Below are 23,384 nucleotides of genomic sequence, written 5' to 3' on the forward strand. Positions count from 1 at the left end.
TAGGGTGTTCGTTCGTGGTTATTCTACACTGTTCACCCAATGAGACATTCGAAAACATTCCGTGGCATAAATCTTCCTTGATTCCACGATTCCTTCTATGTAACCGAAAAGTCCTGTTCAAATATTCGGTAGATGAGAAGCACTCTTTTCAATTTATGTTCCCATACAGCAATAGCTATTTTTACTTATTTCAAGCTAAAATAGTGACTTCAGTGACCATTTTGTCCTGAAATAGTGAGCGTTAGCGTGATTAGTAATAGTGATCAAAATAGTGAAAAAATCACTCAAAAGCGATTCGCTACTAGCCCTGCTATTGTAGTAAATAATATTCTAGGTATTATTTTTATCAAATTATTTCCTTTTCACGTACATATTAGCGAATTGATATTTGGAATTGAAAAAGTATTATACGAATTGCTACGAAATAAAAAATCAATCTTTGCAACATAAATTTGAATCGCCTCTGAACAGACTCACGAAACAAATAAAAAAATTTTCGAAATTTGGATTCACCACAACATTGAAAATAAAAGGTTTATCTATGCATCTTTACAACATCGCGCTGAAGATTCAACGGTAAAAAAATACTGCTTTCACAAACCCACTGACACATCTTCGCTAAAACATGCAAAGGGAAAACAAATAAATTAACGATCTCAGTTTAATTAAACCATTGTTAATTTATGCTTAAGCTCCAGAAAGTTCTATGGGGAATTAAGGAAACTGTTTTGATTACTCTCAGAGTGAAATAAAAAAAAATAAAATAAAAAGTCCAATATATTATTTTTAAGGGCGGAATACAAAGCAAAGCTGCATACCAAAAATTTTAGGCGAAAATTGAATTCATTTTTTTCGTGTATAAGATTTACACGAACTCATTTCATCTATTAGATCATTCTTTTCTAAGATACTAGTAAGCTCAGGCAACTTGAAAATCGATTTAATGTACGTAGATATGAGTAGAATGAAAATCGAATCCATGTACGTAGATCTCTAAAGTACTGAGTTGATAGAAAAATTTTCAAATGTGGAATCAGCCAACGGCTGTGATTGTTGAAACTAATGAAAATGGTTATTAAATACTAGTAGTCATGTTTCATTTAGAGCTCATCTTTGTACATCTAGTTAGTCATATTTTCAGCAAAAATGCAACAGGCTGTTTTAAATTAAACACCTAATATTTTAAATGCAGTAAATTTCATATTAATATTCATTAATATGTGCCTTATGAATATTACCGGTTCGGAGAATAATGTTTCACAGTGTGTTATTAACCCGTTATATAATTTGGTTTTTGTTGGAAAAAACGATATTATCTTCCAAATAATTCCATCCCGCACTTTAAGGTGAATACATAAGACAAATGCTGAAAAAGTTGATTAGTTATATAGCATTTCGAATATAATTCCACAATAATAAAATTTATAAATGAAGATCACTGGATGTTTAATAAGACAATGACGTACCAACATGTGTTAATAAAAAATACTGTTACAGAAAAAAAGTGATTCGAAACTTTTCATTAATGTAGTTTTTTTTTCATTCGACTTAAACATTCTTTGTTTTTAATACCTAACTAGGTTGGCAAAGGTGATCCGCAGATAATTTTCGTTAAGCTTTGAAACTTTTCCTTAAAGCTTGGTAAGTATAAGATGGTTAAGTACATAATTTGACTAAGTTTCTTCAATATGTAGACTCTGTAATACTTTGACCGGATCTGAGATCTTGCAATTATGTTGTTGATCCTGGATTGCTACAAATACCAGAATATAGCTTTTGTGTCTAGTCTTGAATTGCCATTCGTTTGACTTAAATCAATACTCCTGAAAATCGCCAGTAATAAATAAAAAACCGTTTTTTTATTGATAAATCATAAAGTAAAAAGAATTCTGAGCTTTCAAACATTGATAAAATAGACTACTTTTAATTCAAGTGGTAGATACCTTTACGTCATTTCAAACTTTCTCATGTTTTCTATATATTTACAATAAACTTCATAATGATCAATAATTTAGCAGGTATAATTTAATATCTGATAGATTTTATTACAACTTAAATCTCGGCTTAGTGTAAACATTTTTTCGATTTGTTTTGGTTTTCTTCTTTACTAGCGAGATCATGTATTGTGATTTGACTAGAGTTTAGTATATCACTTTTGATGACCACCCAACGAGTGTTTAACAAAATAAATTATCTCTGGATGCCAAACGGCATAAAAAAACATGCTACTAAAATTTAAAGAAACCTTCTCTCAAATGAGCATGTCTATGATCAAACTAACTGCGGTTAATTGTATCTAACCAAATTCACAAAAATCAAGAGACTTGGCTCTGCTTCTGAGATTCAGTTTTATGATTGGACATAATAAAATCCTAGTAAAATCGACAAAATTGGTTTGTTTTCGAACGAACCATATTTTTGATTGTTTTGTGAATTTGATGAAATGCAATTTTATTTTTATTCTTTTTGGGACAGTTAATTACGAGCAGATTAATAATCACGATTTGGTAACGCAAAGTATTGCACCGGGTGGTGCTCTAGTAACATTGTGCTCTGTCGGTTTTCTCTAATGGCACATCAGTAATCGCCAATTACGGATAAACTTCAAGCTTCAAATTAAACTGTTAGTACTGTTAGCAACATACTGACTTATAACGTTTCCTATTTTACACATCTGTTTCGTAGTTCCGTAGCAAGAGCTAGATTAATTCCTAGGATGGCATTTAACCTTCCTGTATTTAGTTCTTCCACGTGCATAACTAAGCGATTAGAATTTTAATACTAATTTAAATGGGATCAGAATGGCACATATTGAGTATTCATGTGAAATTCTATCTAAAATTCTTTTGTTATAAAATGATAGGCTTGTGCTTTAGTACTACACAAAATTTAGCTAGGTGTAGCATTAAAATCTTAGATTCATATTCCATGACTATAAAATAAATAGAGCGGCCACAATACAAGAGGTTTACTTACTAAACTTGTTTTCTTATCAGATAAACGATGATTTGGTCGTAGTCAGATGAGTATACTTACAAGCTATGTAGAGATCAACATGAACAACTCAATCGCAGATACGACACATGCGATAAGAAGTAGAACACAGGAATTGTGATCTTTTAAAGCGCAACTACAGTACAGGATCGCTTAAGTTAAACTGAAACGGACATGTACTCTTCGTTTTGAACAGCAAATACAACTTTTTGGCTTTTAGTCCGTCACAAGAATGGTTAGCTCTAGACTGAGCATGGTTTTGTCTTTAATCAAGCATGTGATAATGCAATCATTCCTGCATTCCATTTTACAAGATTTAAGAATAGGACTCTACCGATACTCTACATATTGCGAATAAGACTCGTTTTGGAATTTTCGCTCATTGCAATTCCTGTGTTCTACATCAAACCAAATTAAAAAAATTGTACCTTAGATTACCCATCAATTTTGTATCGTGTGGAATACTTGTTGTAAGATCAAAAAAACACTCTTTCGTTGAGCGTATGTTTCGTTAAACTACGTAAGCTTTGGTGAAGCTATAGTAAAAAGCTTACACATACTACTCCGAAATAAAGCATTTCAACCGTTTTCTCAAATCCGAATCTCTCGGCAGTGCGAGTGCCCACTTACGCATCCCTGATAGTACAACTGAGCTGACTACTAGTAGGGCCCCCAGTACAGAATACACGTTTGGAGTTTCCCTGAAAAACATTATTTGCCAAATGAAGGCAAAAACTATGTCAGCTGACCGTGCGATAGCGACAGGCCCAGCCTGTTCATATTGCAGTGCCAAAGTTAACAGAATTTGACCTCCAAAACTGAACAGTGCCAAAGCAATCACGAGTAATCGGTCGGTCCCACATAGAGGCCAACAGAGTGCTCCTAGATAATAGCAAACAATGAGCGTATAGACAAGGGCAAATGCGCCAAAGTTTGTCATAATAACAGAAAAGTGTAGTCCTTTAAGAGCACGAAGAAGCACATAAGCATTCGCGCCAAATAATGTGGATGAAAGAGCTGCAACAGGACCCCACACATCGTAGTTTGTTTCCATTATCTGTTCATCGGCTAAACCCTGTGTTCCTACATCTCCAAAGAGAAATGGAGGTCGCGTAATCAGCACCACCCCAATCAGAGTTAGAATTATGGTTAGGATATTGAACATCCCACAACTTTCGCGTAAAAACAAACGCGCAAAGATGGCTACGAACACCGGAGTTGAGAATATAATTACCGAAGCATCTGCTAGTGGCATGTGTCTGAATGCATAGAAGCTCAGCATTAAACCAGTTGTTCCCACAAAACATCGTAGAACCAGTATGATACGCTTTCCTTTAGGAAAAAAGCATTCCTCTTTGTATATAGCAATTGGAATCGACGGCAGCAGAACACCAATAAACCTGCAGAAAAAAACTTTTGTGAGCACAAGCAATATGTTAGTTTTATGAAATTACTAACCTGAATGTTGCTAACTCAATCGGGTTTATATCCACCAACCCTTTCACTATTACCGAGCATAGTGAAAAGAATAGTGACGAAACAGTGGCTAGTATAATACCCAAATAAGGACAAGAGCATCTGGCCCAAGGAAACGTTCGATGCCGCACGCTGCCTTGAAGAACGCCGCCCACCAATTGCTGCAATTCCAAATGCTCTGGCATCGTTGGTCCTTGGTTGCTAAAATCCAGATGATTCTGAAGTATACCTTTGAAACAGCATCACTGTCGCTGGCTATGTATTCCTCATACAAATGCTAAAAACATATGATTTATAACAAATCTGTACATATTTTTTGTAATTTGTAATTGATCAAAATTGCACTGCATTTTCGAGGCTATACGAAAATATGGAATGGCAAATAGATTAAAATTCTTTCACTCGAATTATCATTGTGGTTGGGAAATTCCGGGTAAGAATATAATTCAATTAACGATGAAAATTTATCATACTGTTTTCAAGAAAGTTTCATAATGAGTGAACTGGTTAGATCGTTGCCAAATCGATCAACTAGTAATTTTCATTATTTTCTTTGCACAAAAAAGATCTTCGAAATGATTTGAAGCAGTTAGGAATGCAGTTTAATTACTCACCCTCTTTTGGGAGGCATCCTTTCCATTTGGCCAGATTGCTCAGTAACCAAACTATATGCAAGGGTAGATTTAATTGGAACTTGTTGATTCAATCTACAAGCCTCACACTATATTTAATGTGAGAATACTGACGAAAGTCTAATAATTCCAGACACTTTCTTTCGAAAGATTTTCCAGATTTTCCAACTTGCTGAATCCTGATTTTCCACCTTTGACAGCTGTGAGTACCCGTGCAGCAAAAGTTACACCGTGTGCGATAGTTTCTAAAGCCCAGAGATGCCAGATATTTTTGTAAAAGTCTGTCACAAAATTCGCTTGAAATCTGAAAATTTATCTGTGGTTCGAATAAATCACGCTCGCACTTGTGAAAGTCTGCGAAAATCTGTACACACAAAGCAAGAATAACTATATCCAAATAACGATATCTTCTCAAATTCTTTGCCATACATAGTCGAAACATTGGAAAATTGAGAATGTCAAATCTAACTAACAAATTCAAGTTGGTATGAAGTCGGTTGTGTTTTTGTATAAAAAAATTATTTATATTGCTTCTTAAGTATGGTTACAGTTCCAAAGAAGTGAAAAATATTCGGTTTATTCGTGTTGAAAGAGATTTTGAAGGCTCTTCGCACCTACGTGAACTCTCATATGTAATTGTCAAAATGTGCGTGATGACAAAAGCAAACATATTTCCTTCCTTCTTTTTCGCACGCAAAAACCAAACAAATGTCAGCAATACCGTCAATGCAAATAGAAAGTAAAAAAGCATGAATTTTCGCCAACGAAATCAGTCGGTGTTTAAAGACGTTGGTATTTCTTCAGCCTGTAGTTTACAGTTCATGTGATGCGAAACCTAAAAGTAAAACAAAAATTGGTCGTTGCTGTCGTAATCATTACAGTACGTAGCGTCTATCATGTACTTGTGTTTTTTGGTTAACACCTGTCACGGCAGAAAGCAGCGTACGTATATGATTTTTTACTTTGAGTATTTTTTATAGGGAATTTATGCATTTTGCCACATGGGATTGTTCTATGACGTTGACGTTTATTTTTTCGTTTGAGTCTGTTGTTTACGTTATCAAAACAAACTGTTCTTTTTTTAAGTCACCATTGCGGATTCAGAAAATCAGGAACAAATAGTTTTGTTTGATAGAAGTTCCGGGAATTACTTTTCTCTATTTATTACAACACAGCAAACAACACATCCATCTTTACTTCTGTGTATCATTCAGGTATGATTTATTCTTTTTTTTCGACTTGCAAAAATACAGAAAGTTAAATACTTATTCTCTTGCACCAAAGACCGGCTTCGTTTGTTTGGTTTACCAGTTTTTTTTATGTAAAGCACTGTTTTGTGTTGATGTCTGTAAATGTCGTACTATATAAATTGTGGTAGTCCTCTACAGTTTGATAAATATTTTATAAATAATGCTTACAAATGGATATTATATTGCACTGTTGGTGATTATTTTGTAATGTGGAGTGATTCCAAAGCGATCAATGGTGTCTGAATATGAGAAATCAACAGTAAGTTTAGTTATTCGCTAAATAATCATTAATTATCCTAGATCAGCTATGACTGAATCCAGATCCGCTTGAAGCGTACAACACATTTCCCGTGTTTTATTAATTTCGTCCTTCATCCGATCAACATTTGCCTGCAGTAAGTAATTGCCCTTTTTAAGCGAAGCTAGTCGGCCCTCGTGTCGCTTAACCCTTGGTTCAAGATTCATTTTCTTTTTCTCATCAGGTGCGTCCTAAAACAAAGTCATGTGTTAACTGATATACCAAAACTCCAGCTATCGATAAATCACCTCGGCTTCATTCGTACTCTCACTATCACTTTCAGACTCTGATTCCGATTCACTTTCCTCCTCAGTTTCTTCTTCTTCCTCTTCTTCCGGCTCTTCTGGCAATGGCTCTTTTACTTCGTCCGCGTCCTCGTCGTCCTCTTCCATTTTCATCATTGCTGCCATTTTGTCCACTTCTTTCTGCAATTTCTTGTACTTTTTACGTTCGTTTCTGAATTGGGTAAGGGTAAAAATTAGATTAATATTGGTTAAACCTGACCGACGTAACTAAAAAATTAACTTACTTGAGCGCGTATTGATTAGTTTTCATAGCATACTTCAGGGCCTGTCGTTCAGCGTGTTTTTCCTCTTCTTTTTCCTTCAACCGAATCAATCGAGCGGAAAGCATATTCACTTCGCGATTCAGTCGCTTGGCTGCTTTTTCTGCTTTCTTCTCTTCATCTTCCTCCTCCTCTTCATCTTCCTCTTCTTCGGCAGCCAGTTCCGGTGAGCTTTCCTTCTGCGCTGCTTCACTAACGCGCCGAGCCGCATTGATACCACCATCCGTTATACCCTGTGTAAGAAGGTAACGTAAAGCATGACCAAATTTTGTTATTTCGTTCGTGAAGGTTTAAAGAAAAACTACATCGATACCACTACATCGAATGCTACGTACTAGTCTGGTTTTGTACAGATTTCAGTATCGGACAAGTCGGTTACGATACTAGTCTAAAAAAGCCTCAACGCATTACAAGTCTGTAGTACTTTACCTGATGTTCATTCAAATAGTAGTCATCATCCGTTAAGCACTGCATTCATATTGATGACACAGGGTTTTAAAAAATAATAATTAGAATCTATTTTAAGCTTTATTATCGTATGACGACCAGTATATATGTATCGATATTAGTGTTGGTATGATTTTGGAATATATTAAAATCGACTGCTTTTTTTGGGTTGGTCTGTTTAGGTTCTAAAAACAAACTTTTGTGGAGCTGTAGAATGTTCAGCTACCAGTTTCAGTAGCAGCATTTTGATTACTCCATAGAGCTAAACTCTCAATGTTTCGTTTTACTGTTATCTTTGTTACTAGTTTTTGTCTTCAACAAATCCGTAAACAATGTACCTTTATTATGAGTGCGAATTTGATTCTGGTCAATATAGAATAAAGTGTCGAAATCGAAGTAATTTTATCATTAATAGTTGTTTGAAATTCAATAAATGAAAAGCACAAATTCTATTAACTTACGATCATTATTGTAAGGAGCAGTATTTTGGTAGATAGTTTACATCAGATGCAAATTGTGTGGAATGTTGCATTGTGATCAAACTTTTACTCACCTGTAGCTTTTTCTCTAATTCTGCTATTTTTCGTTTTTGCTCCTCATTTGATTTGTACGCCGTATCCAATTCCTTTGCCACTGTCTGATACTTTTCTTCTAGCTGCTTCGACTGTTGTTGGGCCTCAAGCGCCTCAGTTTTTAATGATTGTATTAGACCGGCATCAGGTCCACTAATGGTGCTCTTTTCCTCTCCACTCAGTGGATTCCAACGTTCACGGGAAAGTTCAGCTTCCAGATTTTGCACCCTCTGTAAGAGCCGTTTGTTTTCCCGTTCTAGTGCTTCGTTGTTCCGCAGTTCCATGGCAAGCAGTTGTTTAGTACTTTGAAGATCATCACGAACCTTGTCTATGTCATCCATTTCATCAACCTCATCTTCTTCTACAGGAGGTGCCTCCAAGTTAGCTCGCGATTCCGATTTAGCGAGTTGTTCCTCTAAAGTCATTTGTCGACGGAACTTCCGTAAACCTTCTAAATTTGGTTTACTGCGATCATTGCATTTAGTCGGTTTTAACTGTATGCCTGACTGAATCTCTTTCAACAAAACATTATGTACAGTTGCTTTTTCGGTCTCGAAGATAAACTGATCTTTGACTTTGGTGATCGACTTCGAGTGAATGATTGGTTTCGATCTGCAACAGTAGAGTGGACCAGTGTTAGTATGGAACGAATGTTAGTATACAGAGGGACAAAAACGAGCAACATAACAGCCATTAAGCGACATCTACAATACCTATCATTGCATTCAACGTGACGCAGTTTTCTACCCTGTTCCACTTCTTTCATCATGTCGGACCAGTCCGGTCGTTTGCGCGGCCGTTTTCTGCAATCGAAACAGGTATTGACTCGATTAGTGATGAGGTTAGATTCAGTTAGAGGTCAGCCAAAAATCACGGAAAAAAAGAATTTTGTCTTATAGATGGCGAAGAGTAGTGCCGATTTAAATACATTGATTGTAACAAAAATAACAGAAGAAAAAAGAATATTAAATGACTATTGGTTACAAAGCAATTAAGTATTTGTTTCGAATCAATAATAATCAACAATCCAACCATATAAAGGAAAAACGAGTAGCCATATTTTTGAAAAAGGGTTAGCGCTTAATACGAGATTGTAACGGGTGTGAGTTTTTCAGGCAAACTACACGGAAATCTGGTACAAATTCATAGCTTCCTGATTAAATTTATTTTGATTGAAGAAGCTTTTGTTTCGAGATAATATACAAGGTACAAGGTGCATCCATCAAGCTCCGGACCTTAAAAAATAAACTTTTATTTATGTTGCAGCGTTGTGTAAAAGCTATAGTTACTACATGTTCTCAACTATGTCTTTGTTTTAATAACTTAAATATTTAAAGATGCTTCAAGTTATGATTTGTTCACAAACGAGGTCATAAGAATTAGTTTAACTACAAAAAGATAATCATGCATAAGCCTGTCTTACACTGTTTCGCAATTTCATACCTTAAATTATTAAATTTGTAAATTTATCTCATGGTTTTATAGTTTACTTAAAATAAACAGCAAGAATTTTTTTTAACTGTTTTCGTATCTAAAAGACAGATCCTCAATTTTGACATTCTCTAAATTAGATCGTATCAATTTTTTCCAAACCCTAATATCAACAATATAGATGAATACGGACTTTTCATGCTTTTGCGACAGCTCAGTGTCCATTGGTTTGCATAACAATAATCTCAAAGTCAACTTACTTGAGCTTCTCGATTAGTTGCTTTTGTTTATTCGAGACATCTTCCTTTTTGAATTCCGGTGGAGGTCCTAATTTTGGTGGCGGAGGCGGTGGTGGGGGAATATTTGATTTCGGCATTGGTGGTGGCGGTGGAACTAGAATGGAGAAAACATATGTAAGCTTATCTGCTGATACCATAAATAGAACCATTTGTACTTTATAATTGACTTCGACAGCCATATGATATGAAATTTTGCTCGTTTTATTAAACATAAAATTCAATCGGAAATTGTTTACTTTTGTCGCTTAACCCTTTCCCGCTCATGGTGACTCTAAAGCACCAAGAATTATAATCTTCATATCTTGACATAAAATAGTTTGTTGTGCTTACGATTGTTCCATAAACTTTTATATGCTGCCTCAGAGCATCACTGGGCATTTTCTTCAAAATACTACAGTTGACAGTAATTTTAGTTAGTCTACAAAGTGTTCAGCTTGAAATTTCTCGTGAAGCTATAAATTTTAATGATAAACCTTGTGAGCGGGAGAGGGTTAATGGATATCTTCAATCATCGAATGAAGTGGGTTAGATTAAATTCGAATGCTTTGTTCTAGTCTGCCAAAAGTGGTAATTTTGATTAACACTCATATAAAAAAATATAAACTAAGAATCTACACACCATGCGTTGAAACAAAAAAAAAAGCAATTTATTTCAAAGCTTCTCTCATGTTATCGAACACTAAGTTTATCGTAAGCCATAAATGCTTCAAGACCGGTGGATATCTTCTTCTTCTTGTTCTTCTTGGCAATGTGTTCAATCTGCGCAATTTTCGGTCAAAATATCTGCGTAAACGCGACGCAAGCGGTTTCTTGTCACAGAGTAAAGTAGCCGTGTTATAGTTGGAAATCATAAAAATATGAATGTCGTACCGTAGACAAATTTTTGGCATGGCAGTTCGACATTCGTCTAGTTTAACCTCTGCAGAAGTGACGCGAATTTTCAAATCATTTGCGGTCTCAAATAGGACATAATACATTTCAATCAGTATTTATTAAACATTGGTACTGTACATGAATTTTGTCCGCATAATTTCAATTGAAATAGAATGAATATTATTAAAGGTCCATACTTGTTGTATTGACTGGTAGTAGCTTTCGGATTAATATTTGAAAATATTTATATTTGGATACCATAAACAATGTTAAACCCACAAAAACAAATGTATCTGAAAAACTACAGCGTCAAAGACATATTTGTTTGGTAAGACAACCAATCTTCTCAAAATTTTTTGAAATAAATTCGAAATCACCTTATCAACTCGATTAGTTGTATAAATCGGGGGCAAATGAATACAGAACTACAACTTCAGCGATTTTAAAAATTAGTCGTGGAGCTAACTGTTATAAATGTTTCCGTAAACGAGAGTAATGATGAGCCATTGTCAGGCTAAAATCCATAGAAATTAAATAAACAAGATTTTTTCGCTTTTCTCTTCCTGAGGGTCTTGAAAATGTGAGTTGAAAAACAAGCATTTTTAAAAAATTGTATCATCACATTCATATGTGCACTTTAACGACTAAATCGATTTTAATGTTGGCTCAACGGCTTAAATTTTCATGGAGCCTTTAAAGAATGTTTATTATTTCTTTTTCTACGTTGAAACAAAATAAGGTGCGGCTCCCGAAATTTCATCTGTTTCAAGAATACACTAAAGTCGCTTTTTTCGCGGGGGATACGTGCCGGATAAAAAACCGCCTAAATTCCAGAATCCGCGTAAAAAAACCGCGTAAATTCCGGAATCCGCGTAAAAAACCACGTAAATTCCAGAATCCGCGTACATTCCGGAATCCCCATAAAAAAAAACCTGCGTTAATTCTGTAATCCGAGTGAAGAGGAACCGAAATCCGCGCAAAAAAATACCGCGTAAATTCCGGAATCCGCGTTAATTCCGGAATCCGCGTAAAAAATCGCGTTAATTCCGGAATCCGCGTAAAAAGCGACCCTAGTGTATTTATGATTTTTTGACGTAGGACTACGTCTTACCGCACTATATCGCGATACATTCTGCGGGAACTGAAACCAAGGTGTAACCACAGAGAACAGACATTCATGTTCATATAAAGGAATTTGAAAATCGTGCTCCAGTTGCACTGCATAAATATTGCTGTATCGACATTTTATCGATATCTGTGCTTGGTTTTTGAGTGATGCGAGCGCCACATAGCGGGAGCATTACCACTTTCTGTTAAATGACGGTTGCAAGTTTTTACACATATTTTGAAAATAAGATGAACGTCTGTTCTCTGTGGTGTAACATCGGAATGAAATGTTCCAAACGGTGATACTGATGTAACATCATATTAAACTGATGTACATTATATCCTCTATAGCAGTGGCAAAAATTGAAACATACAAGAATTGACAGAGTCCCCCTATCCCCATAGGTCAACTAATGTTTGCTTTAATGAGCCTAGACTATTTTGATGTCTTGAAGGTGAAGCTTTTTCGGAAAACTCGTGACAACTTCCTTTATCAGACAGTTTGACGATCTGCTGTTAGAAAGTTATTAAAACTGATATCTTGAAGAAAAGAAGCTCTCCCAGCTGGTCTCGAGGTACGATGCTGGCTTAACAAGCCAGTCGTCGTATGTTCGAGTCTCGGCTCGGGAGAGACTGTTAGTGTCAGTAGGATCGTAGCGCTAGCCCCGCAATTGTCCTGTACACTCAGCAGTTGGCTGCGATGTCTGTGTATAATAAACAGAAGGTCGAGTTCCGATACGGAATGTAGCACCAAGGCTTTGCTTTTTTTTCTTGAAGAAAAACATGCTGGCACAGGCAACAGTACGACAGTACTGCACCGAGCCATGTATGAACAGAGCACTGGTCACTCGTCTATCAGTGCAGTAGAACTCGATATCCATTCGTGTGAAGCCAAGCAGAATAAAGACTACATTACCGCTGACTACGCACATTGGGGTGTGTTGGGCAATCGAATTGCCGTTTGAATTGTCTTCTTCCTATTGTTTCGTTTAGAAGCAAATATCGGAAGGTGTCGCACACTACGCTGTGCCGCCAGGGACAACAAAATTCTGTGCGTGTCGATAGAGGCAGAAAGCACGGTATATGAATTTGATACATTGTACAGATAAAATTGTTGTTTATTTTTTAACTCTACGCTTTGTTTTTATTAGGTTTTCTCAAATAACTAGATAGGGTATTTAGAAGATTTTAAAAAATAATAGAATACCAAAAAACGGTCAGAATATTCTTAATCTGTTACCTGATTTAATGCGAAGACAATAAACTTTATGCCCCAAACAACTCGCAAGATCACACACTTTACTAAAAAAAACAATGCAAAATTTAGTTAGGGGACTACCGTACAGAACGCACTAGCGGATTAAGATTGCCCATACTATTGCTTTTGGTTATTATGCTGCATATTTTGATACGAAAACGGGAAAAAGGCGGGTTTAGGGGCGTTTTTCGTTTGAAAATGAGCTACGGCACCAACTTTAAAACCCCATATCTTTCGAACAAAAAATATCACAAACTCGAAATTTTCAGGACAGTTTCGAAATTTTGTCAAAAATACTTGTGTTTTTTCAGATTTTTAAGTGCCCCAGAACGTAGTTTTTCAACATATTGTTTCAAATAGTTACTATTGAAAAAATATTTCGATCAGGAAAAATATTTTCAGAAACTACAACTTGAGTTGTATCAGCTGTGAAAAGTTCATTAAAATTGATGCAATATTCTTAAAGATATGTTTATTTTAAATACTACAAGGTATACACTGCCGTTCCACGCATAGTTGTCCCATGTTACTTTTGGTCGATTTTCGTTTTTCATCACCAATGAGTCTATTTTCATATAAATTTTTGAAAAATATTTAAAAATAACATTGTTTGTTCCGAAAATCTTGAAAAACCATACCAAGTCTGTTTGTCCCATCGATGATTTTCTACACATTTTGTCCCATTAGATTTTTTCTATTCTAATCCATCCCACTAACCATTAATTTCCATATCTACAACTTGGGAAGTGCTACAGAGCACTAAAATCCTCTCCTCACAACGTTTGGCTATCTTACGGGTTTCGGGAATTCGGTACTGATAATCACTTTGCTTGATTATTTAAACCTTGTGTGCTAGTTTGTAATCTGAATGTCTTTCCTTTTCGAGCATAAGAAGATTAACGCATGAGATTTATACTAATTGAAAGTTGTAAGAACTTATTTTTGTGTGTAGCCATGGTAAAAGTCTAGTAACGTTCAAATATGACTGGAATGGGCAATCTAAAAAAACAATTCCCCTTTGTAATTGTAAGTCATCTGATACTCATTCAATTAACTAAACTTTCATCTCGACTATCATCACTTGCGTACAAACACAACACGATTAGCGTGATCGTTTTCGTGAAAAATAAAATAGCCTTGTATCCCCAGTACGAACTTTGTATTGGAAAACATCAAATGCACGTGGTGGGACTGATATGCGTAGAAATTACCTATTTGAAGGCAAATTTCTTGGCATTATTGTCCCAGTGGGTAATTTTATGGAAAAGAGTGTTAAATCGCAAAATATTCAACTAGATATATTGAAAACAGTCTATTGCAAGGTGAAACTGGTTAGAAGCCCATAATTGCATTTGTCACATTGACGCAATGCGAAAAAGTATTGTATAACTTCAACATCGTTTTTCTCGTTTGCATGATTTGGAACATGGGACAAATATGCATAGAACGGCCGTACAGCCCTAGGAGTATATGAAATGGTGACGTGGGACTAAACACTGTAATTAGGGGATTTTTTGTTCCAAAATATACAGAGTCCACAAACAGAATCAATGTGTTCGCTCGGTGACTTACGTACTTTTATTTTCAGCCTTAGAAATAGGCTGAAACATTCAACAACACTCGAAAAAATATCGTTTATATTTGGCGATATTATGCCTGTAGAATTTTTTGTGCATTTGACAAAGCACAAGCTTATCGTTTTCGTTAAAGAAGCACCAAGAATTTCTCGTATTGCGTCAAAGTCAGAATCAACTCTATATGCTCAAAAACCAAATCCAATAATACTTACGTTATCATAATGCATGGTTTTGTCTTATTTAACTTAGATTAAATCAAATTTATAATATGGATCTTAGTTTCAAAATAATATGGGAGCCCTTAAGAAAATTCATTAATTGGCAAACATAAGAAGATATGTTAAACAAAATTATCAACAAGTTTCAGCAAAAAATCGTAGCAATCAACAATTTATTTTTTGTTTTTTGCTTGACAGTTTTTTTTTTCATTTGCCTACAATTACATTCGCTGTATTACGAAGACAGCTAATAAACGTTTATTATGGAATAGTTTAAAATAATAAAATATCATCTAACAATTTTGAAATGTAAGAAAAAATTTGGAATGAATCTTAGTAAATGGACTCTTACTCTTCTATAAATTTGTATATTTGGGAATCCAATTTTGCGATACTATCCGGTCACGATTATTTAGTGAATATCGAATAAAAATATATAATAATAAAAATATAATCAATAGAACTTATAACCGTTGCAAAAGTGTACAACTCTTGTTGAGTAATTTATGGCAATCATATTTAAGAGATAAACTGTCAATCACCATCAGCAGCAGCATTACAGTTTTTTCTCGATTGCACACGAATAGAAATGTACAAACAGAATTGTACCACTGCAATACGAAAAGTACCGCGCGCTGCAGTACGAATGGAAGTGTATCGCTGAAATGTAGGAATAGAAGAGTACCGCTGCAATCATAGACGACGAGAGACCTGCTGCTTTCTGCTCCACTGATACTGTTGCTTATACCAGCATGTTTTCTTCCAAGACATTAGTTTTTATTACGTTCTGACAGCAGGTTTAGGAATTGTTCAAGTATGGGGATTGTTTCAAAGTTTTCGGAAAACTTTTACCTTCGAGACATCACATTAGTCTATGCTCATGGAAGCAAAAATAAATTGACCTATTGGGACGGGGAGACCCCGTCAATTTTTTTTTCGATATTGAAACAGAGAATATCACAGGGAACGGTTGGTGTCCATTCATGTCGTCTGTGCTAGGGATGCTTGCATGTAATTGGTTCGTTATTCGCGTAAATTTGTCATTGAAACTTTTTATCAATTTTACCGCTTAGCAATGAAATTAGAGTGATAACTAGCATATTACAAAATTGTTCTACATTTTATCTATCCAACAACATATTGGTTATTGTTATCCGTCATATGGTTATACTGTTATTAACGTTTGAAATCTGACGCAACATTTGCCAGTTTTATTTCCAGTTTTACAGAATGCATCTCAGTATAGTAAACAAAGACGTAGTCCCACGTCAAAAAATATTGACCCAAATTTCAAATGACAATAACAACTTGAAAATTTACTCAAATTCAGCAAAAATTGGAAAATCGACTTCCCCAGTGAAACTCGCGATTTTTAGTGATCCGTTTTACAAATTCTGACCCATTTGCTAGAGGCACCAAAATTCACAGTAATGATTAAATTGCTATGACCTTTAATTTTTTTTTCAGTTTGAGCTCTAGGGCAAAACTAGTGTTTACCAGTGTAATAGTACAATTCCCCGAACCGCAGTGTAGTTTGTCAATTCAGAAAGAAAGTTTCTACGGTTATCGATTGTGGGTTGAATCCTTCGATTAGTGATTGACACGTGTCTTTGTTATTATTGGGGTAGGTCAAGGTTCACCGTCGTAGGCTGGTGGAAGATATCAATCCCAAATTAACAATTATCGGCCTGAACCTAGTGCTGACAAGTAGAGATGGTCGGGTACGGGTATTTTTACCCGAAACCCGTACCCGACGGGTTCGGGTCGGGTTTCGGGTAACGCCAAAAAATATTCTACGGGTTCGGGTCGGGTACGGGTAATTAAAAAACCAAGGCTTCGGGTTCGGGTCGGGTACGGGTTTGAAAAATTCTCAATTGGTCGGGTACGGGTCGGGTACGGGTAATTCAATTTTCGTGCATTCAATTTTTATCATTTCAAGCCTGGGTGTTTTCTTAATGTCGATAATCGGTAAGATCGGAGAGAAAATCGCCCATCATCACTCAACGAGAGATCGCCCAATACCTATTCTGACAGTTGTCGGCAGTCTATGCACCAAGGAAATGACATCATGCTATCGCTTTCTAATGTTAGATTGAATAGTTCTTCCTGCAACGGTTTTGATTTAAATGGAGTTTTTGTCGGGCTTTTTTCATAACTGTCAGGAAAACCGCGGAGCATTGCACAGTGGGGCGACTTAATACAAATGCTTGTCAAGTAAAAAAAAAGTGTCGATAAATACGACAAAAATATGGTATATACTTAATTTTGGGGTGCTGAACACGAATCTCCATTCCACTTTTTATTTGGAGACGTTCATAAAGCACGTGACTTAATTTTTCATGATTTTTAGCACTTCTCCCCTAACTTTTTTATTAAACAGAATTATATGATCTTCAACCACAAGCAACGCCACAGGGCGTCCTCTTTACAAAAACAGCTTACGTAGTTTTTGCACAACTCCTCAAATCAACCAAATTTCGCAAAAAAATTGTTTTTATAAAAATTAAAACAATATTATATATTATAATAGGTAATAAAAACTAACTACAAATCAACTTTTTCTTCGAGGCCAAAAAAATCAAGCTATCATTGAAGCTGCAGAGCGTTTCAAAGTAATGATATATTTTTTTTTAAATATGTCAAAAAACGTCAGTATGCCGAGTTTTGAAAAGTTATAAAAAAATCAAATTTTATGATATTGCACCCAAATTTTGGACTTAAGCACTTAAATATTTATTTATTTATTTATTTATTGGATATCTGTTTTTTACAGATTTTTAGAATTTATCAATGACACCGAATCTATACTCAAAATTACAGGTTTTTGGAAAATGCAATGAATTATCAAATTTTTCTCAAGTTATAAACTATATTAATTTTGACCTTTTAAAATTCGTTTGACCCTTTAATGTGTTTATAAAACTCGTCGTTTATTTTAAACTTTACCAGACATGCACTTTTCATAGTGTACCGATTCCTTATAGTGGACCACCCGCCTGAAACTCTGGGTTCATTATCATTCGTTCACACGCACACTCGGTTCTAGCCTGGCTCCGGCCATCATCTCGAGAAACCACATATGACAATCAGTGCATAAAATGTACGAGGTACCCAGGCATGTTGAACAAAAAAAAATTGAAAAAAAAAAAATAAAACAGGACGGGTCGGGTACGGGTCGGGTACCGGCAATTTCGGCTTTTTTTCTATCGGGTACGGGTAGTTAGAATAAATATTTTTCGGGTTCGGGTCGGGTACGGGTATTTTAAACAAACCAGACTTCGGGTTCGGGTCGGGTACGGGTTTGAAAATTTTCGATGAGTCGGGTACGGGTCGGGTACGGGTAACAAATTTCCCATACCCGACCATCTCTACTGACAAGTTCTGATTACATGACCGAACATACTAATTGATCTAAATCATTCTAAATCGAACTGATATTCAAAAGTTGTGCAAAAATATCAATATCCTTACAAAAGTGCAAATAGCAAACCAATTTTCGGTCCGAACCGAAGCATCTGATATAAATGGAAGTATTTGAGGTTTTTTTTCTAATATAGTCTAGCGCACTCGTCATTTGAAATGCGAGAATTATTATTCCTTTATAGTAATACTCACTTCTTTTACTGCTCTCCGATTTCAGCATCGAGGGTTTATGAGGATAGGCTTCCTCCTTCTTTGGGACATCTTCCAGTAACGGTTTCTCTACCTTTTTCAGCTGAACTTCCGGTAATTTTTCTTTAACCCGCGGTGCCTTCAGATTCGAGGGAACCTTCCGCAATTGCACACGGAAGTTCTTCGGTTCCGGCGAGGCTGATCGTTCCTTGACCTGTTCGGATGGTTGGCGAATCACCTTTTTCAGCGGAGGTTTTACAAATGTTTTTGGCTCTGGTGATGATGATTTCTCTGATTTGGATGATTTACTATCGTCGGTTTTCTCAGGACTCTTTGTAACTTTTTTCAGTTGAACAGGTGTCTTTGGTTTGGGCGGAGACGGTTCCCGCTTTGGTGGTGGTGGTTTTTTAACCGGTGGCGGAGGAGGGGTTTCCTCTTCCGATTCAGTTTCTGTTTCAGTTTCATATTCAGTACTACCTTCTTCTTCCTCCTCCTCTTCCTCTTCCTCCTCTTCTTCTGATTCGGGGGATGGTTCCTTTGGTGACGGCTTTGACTTAACAGGTTCTCTAAGTACTGTCATCTGCGGTGTAGTGTTTTTAATCATTGGTTCCGGTTTGTTTGGTTTGACGAGAGGGGGAGGAACAGGCTTTTTCTGTTGCACCACAATTGGAACCTTAATTTCTTTTGATTGCAGTTTGGCGGCTTTCGCGGGTTCTCCATTCTCTTTTACCGCTGCTGTAGCAGCAGTAGGTGCTTTCTTCGGTACAGGAGCCGTTTTGCTTTCTGTTGCAGCTGCCTTCGTGGTAGGTTTGGAGTCCTTCAATGGTTCAGAGGAAGTTGTTCCTGCTGAATTCTTCCTTGCCCACGCAGGAGGAACGTTTTTGTTCACTGTTTCTAATCTGTCTTTCAGCCAAGGAGGTCGATTGCTTCCATTGACTGGCATGGTACCACTAACTACAAAGCTATTGTTCTAATAGTTGAGCGCAAATACCTGGTTCATTGTTCAAAATCACTGGTTCAATAATTCGGTTAGTTTAACGAGTATTTTTTTAATGAAAGGCCAATTTTCTACCATCTTCTCGCAAGAATCGATAATTTTATTTCAATTTCAATTCACAGACTGCTCATGAGTAAGCTTCTACATTGTTTACCCAAATTGATGTTAAACGGCTACTTCAACAAAACATCGTAACATAGCGGTTCACTCAGCGGTGAACAATTCCGAATAATTTCATGTCGAGATGACGCTGATAAAAGGATTTGTAATAAATTATATTTTTAAATCTGCACAAAGTAGTTGTGAGATGTCTACTAAAAATAGCGTTTCGTATCAAAATAAAACCTGCTGCCCGAGATACGAATGAGATGAAAACATATTCCTCCCACCGCACCCAAACCGGGACCACCTATGTGCCCGTGTTGCAGCCGCGAACGTTGAAACTGCTTTAGGTACATTACTCATACCGGTGCTCGCGATGTTGCCTTTTTACTTTTAGTGATTCAAGTCAATCGCCAAACTCCGATCTGAGTTCTAGCTAGAGCTTGCTAATTTTTAATGTTAGGTTTGAATTAGTTTTACATAATATGTAAACAGTATTGTGTGGATTTTACCTAAGGTACCTACAAATTCTAAGCTAAACTCTTCTAGACTGGGAAAAGTGCTTGTGGAAATTATTACCGATTCCATTTGATAATAAGATGAAAACATATCTTTTCATTCAGGAAATGGTTAACTGTTGCTTATTTTATTATGTAGTTTTAACAATGATGCCAAAATAACCTTTTTTACTGTTATCGTGTATCAGAGATTTTTTTCAATGTGAAATTTTATAAAAGATTCGTCAAAAACCAACCAGTTTTGGGAATGCTAACTGAATATCCTCTATCACGGTATCAAATTGATTAACCCTGAAAAGATAATCATATTTTGATAGGCGTAAAAGAATAATTATCCTAGAGCTCAACAAAAGAGCTCTTTGTACATACGTCGGCCTAGTAACAGGGCACTGTCCGAGTAGATATCATTTAAAGAACATTGGCCGGATTCAGGATGTTATCTGTCGCTTTTGTAATATGGAAAGCGAGACATCGGAACATCTGCTGTGCAGTTGTGGTGCATTATTTAAACGCAGATCAAGGTTTCTTGGCAGTGGCTGTTTACAGCCCAAAGAGATTTGGTCTTTGAATCCTGGGAAGGTGATTGGCTTCATAAACCATATTTCACCTGACTGGGAGCGTGTCGGTGCAGGTACCTGATCACCCAACAATAGTGGTCATTGTATTTTGCAAGGGGACACGTATAGCAATTGACTGGGATATATATTACAAAAGTTCACATCAATGGACAACGTAATTCTAATTCCCTAACAAAAAAAAAAAAGAATAATCATGCGTCAAATTGACTCCCGACTTTCAACTGATTGAAAATGCTACTTTTTCTTCATAAATTATCGATTAATGATCATTACGGTGTTAACACATGGATAAACGACAAAAACTACAATTTTGGTGTTTTTATTTCTTCATTGATTAAGATAAAAAGGGAAAAAAATGACGCACTGTTAGAAAAAAAGAGCGCAACATTGCTGAAACCGAGCAGTCAAATTGACGCAGACTATCTTTCCAGGGTTAATATACCATAATGTTATCATGGTCAAATTTGGGAAAACATTCCAGTTACTGTAGAAATGAAGTGTTAACTGGAGATCCCACAAATCCGGCCGACCCTACTACTATTCCGTAAAGCATATTTATCTAGAACAATGTTTGGTAGATTGAATAGTAAACAAATCGCCACGTCAGTTTATTTGTAACAAAAGCAAGGCAATGACTGAAAAAATACCTGACTGTTGAACTACCTTCAAAAATGTAAATTTCGCTGTATAGAACAACTATTATTTTAATTTTTTTTGCGCTTCTCCCTTTCCACCACAAACATGACCAGAAAGAAAAAAGAATGTGTATATTTTTTGTTTTTTTTTTTTTTTTATGCATGGTCAGTTCTGTTCAAAAAGACGTCAAAACCAAAGGCATTGCGAAAGCGCATTGTACAGTTTTAACTGAACTGCACAAAAATCTTGGCGAAGATTTCACGGTAAACCTTTTTCGAGGCGCAAATCTACCGGTATCAACAAAAATTCCCCAGTCAGTTAGTAGAAGACCGGCCATAGTAATGGACAAAAAGGGCTGCGATTTTCTGGTCTAAATCATGGTTTAAGTCCAGTGGTTGGCTATCAATCAAGATGGGTACCAGTACGAATGCTAATATTTATTCACGCTTGGTCAAAACATTTTTTTAGAAATCTTTAACTGCCGTTCCAAGCATAGCTGTCCCTGCGTACATAAGGTTTGTGTAGAACATGGGACAACTATGCTTGGAACGGCAGTTAAACAGTCATAAAAAAGGATACGCGATTCACGGCAGTGCGACAAAACTGTAACCAGTGAAGCAAAAAAACAAACTATTGATCTTAAAATTCATTGAATCTTGACAGTCTCATCTCGTTCAAAGAATAATTTTAAAAATTTTGCAATAAATATATATTCTGGTTGAAATTATACAATGTCACATAAATTTATAGTTTATAAATTCGTATCGCCCCCGCACACCCACGCTATTACAGTAACGATTTTTGTGACGACAAATAATATCTATTTCTCTGCATGTCCTCCATAGCTAAATTCTCACAAATCGGTCTGGTGTTCATTCGAAAACGCACACAACCAGTTGATTCAGCGAGGATTATTTGGAGAAAAATCTATAGGCGATCATGGCAGTTGCGGCGAACGGAGAAAAAATTAGTGAATTCTCTTGCGCGACGAAAAGCCGAAGTCGCGGCGATGCGATAAGTAATTCGGAATTAAGAATTGCAGGCGATGACGTTAGTACGGCGCTCTACCAGAGCTTTTCTTTTCAACGATCGGTTCTTTTTTTTGCGATCCAGCCTTCGTCGTGTGTGAGTGAATGTGCGACCAGCGCAAGAAAATTTTCAAATCTCAAAAAGATGGTGGAAAATTAGCCTTCGGAAATTCCGTTCATGATCACTTTTTGTCGCCAGTTGCGTCTGAGGTCACACACAAGGAACTAGGTTGAGCGTCGTTTATTCATTTCTAAATATTTGAGGAAATAAATTTAGACAATATTGCTATTTTCTTCGTTTCAGCGGTATTCGTTATTTTCGGCAGTCGACCTATTTTTCATTGTGATGCATTTTTTTTTTTTTCAATTTCCTCTTTATCTACTTTGGAGGGCTTTCCTGCTCGTTTCACTTCAAATAGTCATCAGGAATAAATCATAAACACTTGCTAACTATTCACCATTCAAAAAACCTTGATTTTTTTGGTAGAAAAATATAAATTTTCACTTTTCTTTTTCTTCTATTCTATGTGCTTGCAGATTTTCACTCTGCTTCCGATCGAATTTTCACGCCACGCTTATAGAACCACTGCCTTGAACGAACTGATTCGAACGCAGATCGTAGTAAGTTACCCGCACTGGGTTGAGTCTGAGCGAATAGCTAAAAATCGGCGCAAAGTTGCACGAAAATTACGACCGTTGTGATGTGTGCGTACGATGCGCACGGCAGATCTTAATTTAACCACCGTGCGCGCGTGTTTCACGAAAATACCGAGGAAAATCATAAAGTAAATATTCACTGCAGTTTTGTGGTTCTTTGTGCGACTGGCTAAGTTTGTTGACTACCACCACCGGTGACCGGGAAAATTTGTTTATCGTTCGCGAATGTGAGTGTCATTGCATGTATCGGTTGTAGTGG

General features: G+C 36.3%; 3 protein-coding genes across 11 annotated transcripts in view; 1 reads left to right on the forward strand and 2 right to left on the reverse strand.

Moving 5' to 3' along the window:
- Positions 1–1,997: 1,997 nt before the first annotated feature.
- Positions 1,998–5,309, reverse strand: LOC129732228 (solute carrier family 35 member G1). The gene is made up of 3 exons (XM_055692881.1): positions 5,085–5,309; positions 4,453–4,747; positions 1,998–4,394 (listed from the first exon to the last, which is right to left on the reverse strand). Exons 2-3 carry the CDS (start codon positions 4,653–4,655, stop codon positions 3,554–3,556), a joined length of 1,044 nt encoding a protein of 347 aa, XP_055548856.1. The 5' UTR covers positions 4,656–4,747; positions 5,085–5,309; the 3' UTR covers positions 1,998–3,553.
- An 845-nt stretch (positions 5,310–6,154) lies between these two features.
- The window catches only part of LOC129732995 (trichoplein keratin filament-binding protein), a 33,815-nt gene continuing 16,585 nt past the window's right edge, over positions 6,155–23,384 (forward strand). Inside the window, exon 1 of one of the 3 annotated variants that reach the window (XM_055694517.1) lies at positions 6,155–6,316. The gene's annotated coding sequence lies outside the window, so the exon portion shown is untranslated. Of the gene's footprint in view, positions 6,317–6,439; positions 6,612–23,097; positions 23,254–23,384 lie in introns of those variants that run through there. The other 2 variants (XM_055694518.1, XM_055694521.1) reach the window with 2 other exon arrangements.
- LOC129732994 (neurofilament heavy polypeptide) lies at positions 6,304–23,231 on the reverse strand. Of its 7 annotated transcripts, none has more exons than XM_055694514.1 (9): positions 22,939–23,221; positions 18,613–19,600; positions 9,926–10,058; positions 8,948–9,037; positions 8,216–8,846; positions 7,645–7,683; positions 7,180–7,448; positions 6,899–7,106; positions 6,304–6,841 (listed from the first exon to the last, which is right to left on the reverse strand). In XM_055694514.1, exons 2-9 carry the CDS (start codon positions 19,550–19,552, stop codon positions 6,644–6,646), a joined length of 2,508 nt encoding a protein of 835 aa, XP_055550489.1. In that variant the 5' UTR covers positions 19,553–19,600; positions 22,939–23,221; the 3' UTR covers positions 6,304–6,643. The 7 variants fall into 7 exon arrangements, with proteins under 7 accessions (XP_055550489.1, XP_055550488.1, XP_055550486.1 ...); XM_055694513.1 differs by having other exon boundaries at positions 22,927–23,221; XM_055694511.1 differs by having other exon boundaries at positions 18,613–19,621; positions 22,939–23,220.

The sequence above is a fragment of the Wyeomyia smithii genome, chromosome 3, assembly GCF_029784165.1.
Source record: "Wyeomyia smithii strain HCP4-BCI-WySm-NY-G18 chromosome 3, ASM2978416v1, whole genome shotgun sequence".
In the NCBI taxonomy this organism is placed as follows: Eukaryota; Metazoa; Arthropoda; class Insecta; order Diptera; family Culicidae; genus Wyeomyia; species Wyeomyia smithii.